We start from the raw sequence: 12,068 nt of genomic DNA, 5'->3' as shown, positions 1-12,068 counted from the left end.
GCAGAGACTCCCCCACGACTACAGGGCCCCTACACGAGGGCAGAGACTCCCCCATGACTACAGGGCCTCCACCACGAGGGCAGAGATGTGAATGTGGGGCCTCCACCACGAGTGCAGAGACTCCCTCTCGACTGCGGGGCCTCCACCACGAGTGCAGAGACTCCCTCTCGACTACGGGGCCTCCACCAAGAGGGCAGAGACTCCCTCTCGACTACGGGGCCTCCACCAAGAGGGCAGAGACTGGGGGTACGGTTTGGCTTTGTTAGGACAACGAGTTCTGGTCACGTAAGGCAGAGGGTGATAGTTGCCTTGGGGTGAGTTGGACAATAATTTGTGCCTCCATCGATTCCACCTGCCAGGCCATTCGCAGTGGGCATGAGGCTGGCAGCCATTCCAGGCCTCCTTTCCAGGATGTGCCACCCAGGGACGGCGACCGCCTTCGGACAGAAGACAGGCCAGCAAGGCAGGGCTTGTGTGTCCATCACGAAGAGGCTGTGAACCAGAGCCCTTGGCACACTTCTATTACAGGCTTTCCTGGTGCACTGGAAGGCGCTCTATGCGCAATGTGTCGCTGTCACCAGGCCCTGTGGGTAACACTGATGGGGGCGGGAGGTGGAGGCAAGAAGTATTTCAGGTAAAGGCTTGTTTGCCTCTTAGTCTGGAGTCTGTGCTGGTAGCTGTTCCCGCTACAGAGGGAGGAGAGGGAGGCCATTTTGGAAAGGGGCTTTCCTTGTGAGTTTTAGGTTATCATATGGCGCCTCAGGGCGCACACGGTGGCTGAGAGCCTCTCAGGGGGTCCACAAGACTTTCATGTGGCACAAACTTTAGGGAAGTGTGTGGGGCGAAATGGAAGCCCCCTTGACTAGTTTCTGACCTGTTCTCTCCACCCTCAGGACAGCAATAGTGAAACTCATGAGATTCATTTGGTAATTTCCCTTCTTTAGTCCCAGGCGTGAAGTGTCGACCACAATCTGCCCCATGAATGACCTTATTGCCAAGCTAAGCAAATGTGCTTCCTATAACCTACATCTACTCTAAAGCTTTAAATCCCTCCATCAGACTTCAGAAAGGCACTACAATCAGTGGGTCTCCTCCACTGCTCCTCTAGGCGCTATACTGTGCTCCATGCTGCCACCAGATGGGTTACAGGCACCAGAAAAGCACAGACATCACACCCATCCACAGATAACTCTACTGGGATCTCCATTAAGCAAGGTTACAAATCAAAATCTCATGGACAACCCACAAATCTATCTAGAGGGGTTTAGCCTCCTCCTTGAAGGTCACAGTGCAACTCACAGGAGGAACATGAAACACAAGGGACAAGTACAGACTGATCTCAAAAGACCTAAAACCGAGAAAAGAAAAACTTCGAAACATGCCTCCTTGAATGTATCACGGTACAACGCATACATTTACAACGCATGCCTTTACAACACAGTTTTTACATCACAACATCCTTTACAACGCAGTCTTTTACATAGCATGCCATTAAATCATATTTTCAGAAGCTACCTTTACAACACATTCCATTACATCGCATTATACCTTTACAACGCATACCTTTACAACGCATTTAAGGTAAGGGTTCGATAGTATAATGGTGATAATTACTATTCTACCTATAGTGAGTGCAACAGTAGGGTAAGTGTTGGATAGTGTAAGGGTACTCTGCGTTGTAATGGTATGCGTTGTAATGACTTGTGATGTAATCCCTGCGTTGTAGTGGCATGCATTGTAATGACATGCGTTGTAGTGCCTTGCAATGTAATGGCTGCGTTGTAAAGGTAGTGCGATGTAATGACTGCGTTGTATAGGTAGTGCGATGTAATGACTGCGTTGTAAAGGTTGTTTCGCGGCCTCCTTCCCCCTGGTCCCAAGACAATGGAGCTTCATTCCTCATTGCATGAGAGTCAAATCAGAGCCACAGGCACACAGCACCCTTCAAACTATAGTTCACCGACTAACGACCACCCACCAATGTGTACGCTTCTATGTGTACACTCCTTTAATATGCTCTCACAGGGGTCTCTAATCAGCAGCTCTTGAGCCTCTGTAGCCCTCCAGCTGCCTGTGAGCAGCTCACCTGTGTGCAGGCCAGCTTAAATCAGAAAGCTTTTGCTTGGTTGAATTAATATGCAAATAAAACATTGAGATTATACAACACTAATCAATGAGTTTCATTGAACATAAGTGGCTCTCGGTACAGAAAAGGTTGGAGATCCCTAAATCATCTAGCTAACATGTTTACGTGAAGCACTGGTATCTCTGTATCAGATGCGGAAGTGGTTCATAGAAGCCTTGAGCTGTCCCAGGGCGAGGTCCACCCTTTATAAATGCTACAAATAAAATAAATAAATAAAAAGTGTGATGTGATGGAATTACTTATAAGTATTATTCCCAAGAAAGTAGAGGGAAGTGCAGGGGTATTTCCAGTCTGGTCCATGAATGACGTCACCAGGGGTGAGCGCGTGCAGCGGTGTCTTCCAGCACTGGCGAGGCACTGACATTGGTGAGGGAATGTGACAACGTGTGATGTGAAGGTGAATTATCTTCTGTTGCCAGCTCACCCTGGGGATGTGGCTTGTTAGTCTCCCATGTGGAAGGGAAGGTGATTGTGGACAAGGGGGTACTGAGGGTTGCTCTGTTTCTTGTGCTGTGTTTGAACACTTTATGGCCTTCATGAACTGCAAAGCGGAGAGGCAAGGATCTGTTCCTGGTCTATCCTTGCGTCACAAAAAAACCCACAATTGTTGTTTTTGCATTAGTCACAATAAGTGTGCCGGGTATGTCCGGACGTGGGTCCCTTGCTCGCCGTGCCACTGAATTCAAGCTAGCGGGGCTGATGAGGAGTGATTCCCCAAAACCGGTCTTAGGATGCTTGTTTCCTGTCCAGGGAGAAGCTGCCCTTGCAGTTCGGGCTGGACTGTTCCCATGAGGCACAGGGTCAGACTGATTTGCATATGGCTGGGTCTAAATTGGGGTGGCTTGGAGAGCAAAAGAATGATAGATTTAACCCAGGTCTCTTGACTGGGGGTGAATGTATGACATTGTTCTGTATTCCGTCCATCAATTGTTCTTTTCGCTATCCTGGCGTCAAGCCGGAGTCAGTAGCCATGTTCACGCGCTGGAGCAGCGGATGGCGCCGGTACTCGCTGCAATGTGTAGGAGGATGGATGAGCAGTGGAAGGTGCAGTGGGTGCACTTGGCCTTCGCTCGCGAGGTGCTGCTGAAGAAGTGAGGGTCTGGCAAGGTTGGTTCTTTGTGTCGTGGAGTGTGCTGTGCTGTTGCATGGTGTGCTAGGGAGGCTGGCATTGTAGAGTTCTTCGTGGTGATTGTGTGTTTGACAGTGTGACTTTCTTCTTGGAGTCATTCAAGGGTTGTGTTTGCCCCTGATCACCAGAGTGTGGTGCACATGACACACGAACTCTCTGCCAGGACCGGTGTGGCGCAGGCTGGTGAGGTCCATGGGGCTGCTCTGTCTGAGCATGAATGTTGTGTTCTGGGCTCGCCGTGTTCCTGGGCTGGGATAAAAGTCCATGGACTGGCACCAGTGGCCAGCGAGTGGCTGGTTGCAATCCAGGTATGACCCATGGCAGGAGCTGGGTCTTCAGTGGTGGAGCGGTGTCTTGACGGGTCCATGGCTCCTTGGTGTTGGCTTCACCTAAGGTGGCTTTGGGTGGATTCCTATTGGAGTTTGTTAAAGGGCTAGGGACAAGGCGTGTGAGCTGCTGAGAGGAAATGACGTGCAGAGGTATGTAATGTGTTTTGTGGTGAGGAGTTCTACCCAAGAGTAGTGGTCCATCAGGCCTCACTCTACTTGACACTTACCGTCTTGACAACATCTGGTTGGGCGGTGTGCTCCATCAGACGTTCGACCACCAGGGTGCGAGCCTCCCCAGGGGGCTCTGGTTTCTCAGATCTGAAGACACAAAGAGAGAAAGAACTTTAAACATGAAGAAACTTTGGGATGACAGCAGTAGAGCTTGAGTGTGACCAATGATGGTGGCTTCGACCGACGGTCGCCTTCACCCAGAAGCGTGATTGGCTACCGTGATTCCTACACCTTGGGCCCCGCAGGGTCAATTATGCATGTTTTGGGGTGTACTCCCCTAGAAGAAGAGCCCTTGACTTTAAGACTTCTAGAGAGGTCTTCTAGTACCCTCACCTCTCCTGGCACACACGCATCGCACGGTATGTCCCACCCGGTTTAACTCGACTATACAGAAGACATGAGCATGATATAGCATCAAAGACATGGCTGAGGGATGGCATGAAGTGGGGAGAGCAAAGGCTCTGTCTGTTTCCAGCCCCCCCACCCCCTGCCCCCCCATCCTCAGCGGCTTAGGACAAGTCTCACTGCACACCTGCACATGTAGAAGGTGACTGCACCGCCCAGACTGTGAACCAGGCACACAGGTGGTAACAGGACTTAGATAAAAAGAAAGTGTGGGACAAATATTCTGGGAGTGATGCGCACCAATGATGGGCACTTGTTGTTCGGCCTTTGCGGACCCCTCAGTTTGCTAGAAGCGAGAGACGCCAGTACCTTTCATCAGCCAATGGCCGCCTTTATATAATGGGTAACTCCCTGGCAGGTAACACCCGATTGAAGAGAGTTTCTGAAGGCAATGGCTCTCCGGAGGCAGGGGTGCAGGGCCCTCCCCATGGATGTACTGGTGTTCAGGGGACCATTGAAAGACTCATCTAGAACAAAGAAACTGCAGAGGGCGCCCCCTCCCGGTGCAAGGATGCGCGTGATTTCACTCAAGGAGGGGACAGTGCTTTGTTACTAACTTTCTGTGCCCTGAGTATATTTTCTAGGTCAATGCACTTAGCAGCTTTGCATGGAGAACTTTCAGAAAAATTGTTACATAGGCGAAGTGGAGGTACAATATATGTTTTATGGTACCCTTTAGAGCAAAGGGCATGACGATTGGACAGAAGCCTGGTGATGAAGGGGTTAAAGGGTTCAGGTCGACTGAGAGAGTGACATCCATTTCCCCTTTGCATCTCCCAGCGCCAAGAAATAAAATGAGAAGGCTTCTTCATGCCCAGCGCTGGAGTGAGTACAATGTCTACGCAGGATGCGTGTCCCTAGAGCGAGGACCCGCAGGAGTGAGTACAGTGTCTATGCAGGATGCGTGTCCCTAGAGCGAGGACCCGCAGGAGTGAGTACAGTGTCTATGCAGGATTCGTGTCCCTAGAGCGAGGACCCGCAGGAGTGAGTACAGTGTCCAAGCAGGATGCTTGTTCCTAGAGCGAGGATCCGCAGGAGTGAGTAGTGTCTATGCAGGATGCGTGTCCCTAGAGAGAGGACCCGCAGGAGTGAGTACAGTGTCCATGCAGGATGCGTGTTCCTAGAGCGAGGACCCGCAGGAGTGAGTACAGTGTCTATGCGGGATGCGTGTCCCTAGAGCGAGGACCCGCAGGAGTGAGTACAGTGTCTATGCAGGATGCATCTCTAGAGCGGGGACTCACAGGAGTGAGTACAGTGTCTACGCAGTATGCATCTCTAGAGCGGGGACTCACAGGAGTGAGTACAGTGTCTACGCAGTATGCATCTCTAGAGCGGGGACTCACAGGAGTGAGTACAGTGTCTATGCGGGATGCGTGTCCCTAGAGCGAGGACCCGCAGGAGTGAGTACAGTGTCTATGCAGGATGCATCTCTAGAGCGGGGACTCACAGGAGTGAGTACAGTGTCTACGCAGGATGCATCTCTAGAGCGGGGACTCACAGGAGTGAGTACTGTGTCTATGCAGGATGCATGTCCCTAGAGCGAGGACCCGCAGGAGTGAGTACAGTGTCTATGCAGGATGCATGTCCCTAGAGCGAGGACCCGCAGGAGTGAGTAGAGTGTCTATGCAGGATTCGTGTCCCTAGAGCGAGGACCCGCAGGAGTGAGTAGAGTGTCTATGCAGGATGCATGTCCCTAGAGAGAGGACCCGCAGGAGTGAGTACAGTGTCTATGCAGGATGCATCTCTAGAGCGGGGACTCACAGGAATGAGTACACAGTGTCTATGCAGGATGCATGTCCCTAGAGCGAGGACCCGCATGAAAGAGTACAGTGTCTATGCAGGATGCGTGTCCCCAGAGCGAGGACCCGCAGGAGTGAGTACAGTGTCTATGCAGGATGCGTGTCCCTAGAGCGAGGACCTGCAGCAGTGAGTACAGTGTCTATGCAGGATGCGTGTCCCTAGAGCGAGGACCCGCAGGGGTGAGTACAGTGTCTATGCAGGATGCGTGTCCCTAGAGCGAGGACCCGCAGGAGTGACTAGAGTGTCTATGCAGGATGCGTGTCCCTAGAAGGAGGATCCGCAGGAGTGAGTACAGTGTCTATGCAGGATGCGTGTCCCTAGAGAAAGGACCCGCAGGAGTGAGTACAGTGTCCAAGCAGGATGCTTGTTCCTAGAGCGAGGATCCGCAGGAGTGAGTAGTGTCTATGCAGGATGCGTGTCCCTAGAGCGAGGACCCGCAGGAGTGAGTAGAGTGTCTATGCAGCATGCGTGTCCCTAGAGCGAGGACCCGCAGGAGTGAGTAGAGTGACTATGCAGAATGCATGTCCCTAGAGAGAGGACCCGCCGGAGTGAGTACAGTGTCTATGCAGGATGCATCTCTAGAGCGGGGACTCACAGGAGTGAGTACAGTGTCTATGCAGGATGCGTGTCCCTAGAGGGAGGACCCGCATGAGTGAGTACAGTGTCTATGCAGGATGCGTGTCCCTAGAGCGAGAACCCGCAGTAGTGAGTACAGTGTCTATGCAGGATGCGTGTCCCTAGAGCGAGGACCTGCAGGAGTGAGTACAGTGTCTATGCAGGATGCGTGTCCCTAGAGCGAGGACCCGCAGGAGTGAGTACAGTGTCTATGCAGGATGCATGTCCCTAGAGCGAGGACCCGCAGGAGTGAGTAGAGTGTCTATGCAGGATGCGTGTCCCTAGAGTGAGGACCCGCAGGAGTGAGTACAGTGTCTATGCAGGATGCGTGTCCCTAGAGAGAGGACCCGCAGGAGTGAGTACAGTGTCCATGCAGGATGCGTGTTCATAGAGCGAGGACCCGCAGGAGTGAGTACAGTGTCTATGCGGGATGCGTGTCCCTAGAGCGAGGACCCGCAGGAGTGAGTACCGTGTCTATGCAGGATGCGTGTCCCTAGAGCGAGGACCCGCAGGAGTGAGTTGAGTGTCTATGCGGGATGCGTGTCCCTAGAGCGGGGCCCCGCAGGTGTGAATATAGTGTCTATGCAGGATGAGTGTCACTAGAGTGAGGACCCGCAGTAGTGAGTACAGTGTCTATGCAGGATGTGTCCCTAGAGCAAGGACCCTCAGGAGTGAGTACAGTGTCTATGCAGGATGCGTGTCCCTAGAGCGAGGACCCGCAGGAGTGAGTACAGTGTCTATGCAGGATGTGTGTCCCTAGAGCGAGGACCCGCAGGAGTTAGTACAGTGTCTATGCAGAATGCGTGTCCCTAGAGCGAGGACGCGCAGGAGTGAGTACAGTGTCTATGCAGGATGTGTCCCTAGAGCGAGGACCCTCAGGAGTGAGTACAGTGTCTATGCAGGATATGCCCCTAGAGTGAGGACCCGCAGGAGTGAGTAGAGTGTCTATGCAGGATGCGTGTCCCTAGAGCGAGGACCTGCAGGTGTGGATATAGTGTCTATGCAGGATGCGTGTCCCTAGAGTGAGGACCCACAGGAGTGAGTACAGTGTCTATGCAGGATGCGTGTCCCTAGAGCGAGGACCCGCAGGAGTGAGTACAGTGTCTATGCAGGATGCGTGTCCCTAGAACGAGGACCCGCAGGAGTGAGTGGAGTGTCTATGCAGGATGCGTTTCCCTAGAGTGAGGACCCGCAGGAGTGAGTACAGTGTCTATGCAGGATGCGTGTCCCTAGAGAGAGGACCCGCAGGAGTGAGTACAGTGTCCATGCAGGATGCATGTTCCTAGAGCGAGGACCCGCAGGAGTGAGTACAGTATCTATGCGGGATGCGTGTCCCTAGAGCGAGGACCCGCAGGAGTGAGTACAGTGTCTATGCAGGATGCGTGTCCCTAGAGCGAGGACCCGCAGGAGTGAGTAGAGTGTCTATGCAGGATGCGTGTCCCTAGAGCGAGGACCCGCAGAAGTGAGTACAGTGTCTATGCAGGATGCGTGTCCCTAGAGCGAGGACCTGCAGGAGTGAGTACAGTGTCTATGCAGGATGCGTGTCTTTAGAGCGAGGACCCGCAGGAGTGAGTACAGTGTCTATGCAGGATGCGTGTCCCTAGAGCGAGGACCCGCAGGAGTGAGTAGTGTCTATGCAGGATGCGTGCCTCTAGAGCGAGGACCCTCAGGAGTGAGTGCAGTGTCTATGCAGGATGAGTGTCCCTAGAGCGAGGACCCGCAGGAGTGAGTACAGTGTCTACGCAGGATGCATGTCCCTAGAGAGAGGACCAGCAGGAGTGAGTAGAGTGTCTATGCAGGATTCGTGTCCCTAGAGCGAGGACCCGCAGGAGTGAGTAGAGTGTCTATGCAGGATGCGTGTCCCTAGAGCGAGGACCCGCAGGAGTGAGTAGAGTGTCTATGCAGGATGCATGTCCCTAGAGAGAGGACCAGCAGGAGTGAGTAGAGTGTCTATGCAGGATTCGTGTCCCTAGAGCGAGGACCCGCAGGAGTGAGTAGAGTGTCTATGCAGGATGCATGTCCCTAGAGAGAGGACCAGCAGGAGTGAGTACAGTGTCTATGCAGGATGCATCTCTAGAGCGGGGACTCACAGGAATGAGTACAGTGGCTATGCAGGATGCATGTCCCTAGAGCAAGGACCCGCATGAAAGAGTACAGTGTCTATGCAGGATGAGTGTCCCTAGAGCGAGGACCCGCAGGAGTGAGTACAGTGTCTATGCAGGATGCGTGTCCCTAGAGCGAGGACCTGCAGGAGTGAGTACAGTGTCTATGCAGGATGCGTGTCCCTAGAGCGAGGACCCGCAGGAGTGAGTACAGTGTCTATGCAGGATGCGTGTCCCTAGAGCGAGGACCCGCAGGAGTGAGTAGAGTGTCTATGCAGGATGCGTGTCCCTAGAGTGAGGACCCGCAGGAGTGAGTACAGTGTCTATGCAGGATGCGTGTCCCTAGAGAAAGGACCCGCAGGAGTGAGTACAGTGTCCATGCAGGATGCTTGTTCCTAGAGCGAGGATCCGCAGGAGTGAGTTGTGTCTATGCAGGATGCGTGTCCCTAGAGCGAGGACCCGCAGGAGTGAGTAGAGTGTCTATGCAGGATGCGTGTCCCTAGAGCGAGGACCCGCAGGAGTGAGTAGAGTGACTATGCAGAATGCATGTCCCTAGAGAGAGGACCCGCAGGAGTGAGTACAGTGTCTATGCAGGATGCATCTCTAGAGCGGGGACTCACAGGAGTGAGTACAGTGTCTATGCAGGATGTGTGTCCCTAGAGCGAGGACCCGCATGAGTGAGTACAGTGTCTATGCAGGATGCGTGTCCCTAGAGCGAGAACCCGCAGTAGTGAGTACAGTGTCTATGCAGGATGCGTGTCCCTAGAGCGAGGACCTGCAGGAGTGAGTACAGTGTCTATGCAGGATACGTGTCCCTAGAGCGAGGACCCGCAGGAGTGAGTACAGTGTCTATGCAGGATGCGTGTCCCTAGAGCGAGGACCCGCAGGAGTGAGTAGAGTGTCTATGCAGGATGCGTGTCCCTAAAGTGAGGACCCGCAGGAGTGAGTACAGTGTCTATGCAGGATGCGTGTCCCTAGAGAGAGGACCCGCAGGAGTGAGTACAGTGTCCATGCAGGATGCGTGTTCCTAGAGCGAGGACCCGCAGGAGTGAGTAGAGTGTCTATGCAGGATGCATGTCCCTAGAGAGAGGACCCGCAGGAGTGAGTACAGTGTCTATGCAGGATGCATCTCTAGAGCGGGGACTCACAGGAATGAGTACAGTGTCTATGCAGGATGCATGTCCCTAGAGCAAGGACCCGCATGAAAGAGTACAGTGTCTATGCAGGATGAGTGTCCCTAGAGCGAGGACACGCAGGAGTGAGTACAGTGTCTATGCAGGATGCGTGTCCCTACAGCGAGGACCCGCAGGAGTGAGTAGAGTGTCTATGCAGGATGCGTGTCCCTAGAGTGAGGACCCGCAGGAGTGAGTACAGTGTCTATGCAGGATGCGAGTCCCTAGAGCGAGGACCCGCAGGAGTGAGTACAGTGTCTATGCAGGAGGCGTGTCCCTAGAGTGAGGACCCGCAGGAGTGAGTACAGTGTCTATGCAGGATGCGTGTCCCATAGAGCGAGGATCCGCAGGAGTGAGTAGAGTGTCTATGCAGGATGCGTGTCCCTAGAACGAGGACCCGCAGGAGTGAGTAGAGTGTCTATGCAGGATGCATGTCCCTAGAACGAGGACCCGCAGGAGTGAGTAGAGTGTCTATGCAGGATGCGTTCCCTAGAACGAGGACCCGCAGGACTGAGTTTAGTGTCTATGCAGGATGAGTGTCCCTAGAGCGAGGACCCGCAGGAGTGAGTACAGTGTCTATGCAGGAGGCGTGTCCCTAGACCGAGGACCCGCAGGAGTGAGTACAGTGTCTATGCAGTATGCGTGTCCCATAGAGCGAGGATCCACAGGAGTGAGTAGAGTGTCTATGCAGGATGCGTGTCCCTAGAACGAGGACCCGCAGGAGTGAGTAGAGTGTCTATGCAGGATGCGTGTCCCTAGAACGAGGACCCGCAGGAGTGAGTAGAGTGTCTATGCAGGATGCGTTCCCTAGAACGAGGACCCGCAGGACTGAGTTTAGTGTCTATGCAGGATGAGTGTCCCTAGAGCGAGGACCCGCAGGAGTGAGTACAGTGTCGATGCAGGATGAGTGTCCCTAGAGCGAGGACCCGCAGGGGTGAGTACAGTGTCTATGAAGGATGCGTGTCCCTAGAGTGAGGACTCACAGGAGTGAGTACAGTGTCTATGCAGGATGCATGTCCCTAGAGCGAGGACCCGCAGGAGTGAGTACAGTGTCTATGCAGGATGCGTGTCCCTAGAGTGAGGACTCACAGGAGTGAGTACAGTGTCTATGCAGGATGCATGCCCCTAGAGTGAGGACTCACAGGAGTGAGTACAGTGTCTATGCAGGATGCATGCCCCTAGAGCGGGGACCCACAGGAGTGAGTACAGTGTCTATGCAGGATGCGTGTCCCTAGAGTGAGGACTCACAGGAGTGAGTACAGTGTCTATGCAGGATGCGTGTCCCTAGAGTGAGGACCCGCAGGAGTGAGTACAGTGTCTATGCAGGATGCGTGTCCCTAGAGCGAGGACCCACAGGAGTGAGTACAGTGTCTATGCAGGATGCGTGTCCCTAGAGTGAGGACCCGCAGGAGTGAGTACAGTGTCTATGCAGGATGCGTGTCCCTAGAGTGAGGACCTGCAGGAGTGAGTACAGGACCTGCAGGAGTGAGTACAGTGTCTATGCGGGATGCGTGTCCCTAGAGTGAGGACCTGCAGGAGTGAGTACAGGACCTGCAGGAGTGAGTACAGTGTCTATGCGGGATGCGTGTCCCTAGAGTGAGGACCCGCAGGAGTGAGTACAGTGTCTATGCAGGATGCGTGTCCCTAGAGTGAGGACCTGCAGGAGTGAGTACAGGACCTGCAGGAGTGAGTACAGTGTCTATGCGGGATGCGTGTCCCTAGAGTGAGGACCTGCAGGAGTGAGTACAGGACCTGCAGGAGTGAGTACAGTGTCTATGCGGGATGCGTGTCCCTAGAGTGAGGACCTGCAGGAGTGAGTACAGGACCTGCAGGAGTGAGTACAGTGTCTATGCGGGATGCGTGTCCCTAGAGTGAGGACCCGCAGGATTGAGTACAGTGTCTATGCAGGATGCGTGTCCCTAGAGTGAGGACCTGCAGGAGTGAGTACAGGACCTGCAGGAGTGAGTACAGTGTCTATGCGGGATGCGTGTCCCTAGAGTGAGGACCTGCAGGAGTGAGTACAGGACCTGCAGGAGTGAGTACAGTGTCTATGCGGGATGCGTGTCCCTAGAGTGAGGACCTGCAGGAGTGAGTACAGGACCTGCAGGAATGAGTACAGTGTCTATGCGGGATGCGTGT

The 12,068-nt window shown here is 53.7% G+C and overlaps 1 protein-coding gene across 1 annotated transcript in view; it reads right to left on the bottom strand.

Annotated features, from left to right (window-relative positions):
* Positions 1-12,068, bottom strand: part of RFTN1 (raftlin, lipid raft linker 1) — a 349,725-nt gene that overhangs the window by 75,070 nt on the left and 262,587 nt on the right. Inside the window, exon 4 of the mRNA XM_086942185.1 lies at positions 3,832-3,922. Within this exon, the coding sequence (XP_086798311.1) occupies positions 3,832-3,922 (91 nt within the window). The remainder of the gene's footprint in view (positions 1-3,831; positions 3,923-12,068) is intronic.

Source organism: Lissotriton vulgaris, chromosome 10 (genome assembly GCF_964263255.1).
Source record: "Lissotriton vulgaris chromosome 10, aLisVul1.2, whole genome shotgun sequence".
Taxonomy (NCBI): domain Eukaryota; kingdom Metazoa; phylum Chordata; class Amphibia; order Caudata; family Salamandridae; genus Lissotriton; species Lissotriton vulgaris.
The sequence above is the reverse complement of the archived record's forward strand: the minus strand, read 5'-3'. Positions and strand labels throughout refer to the sequence as shown.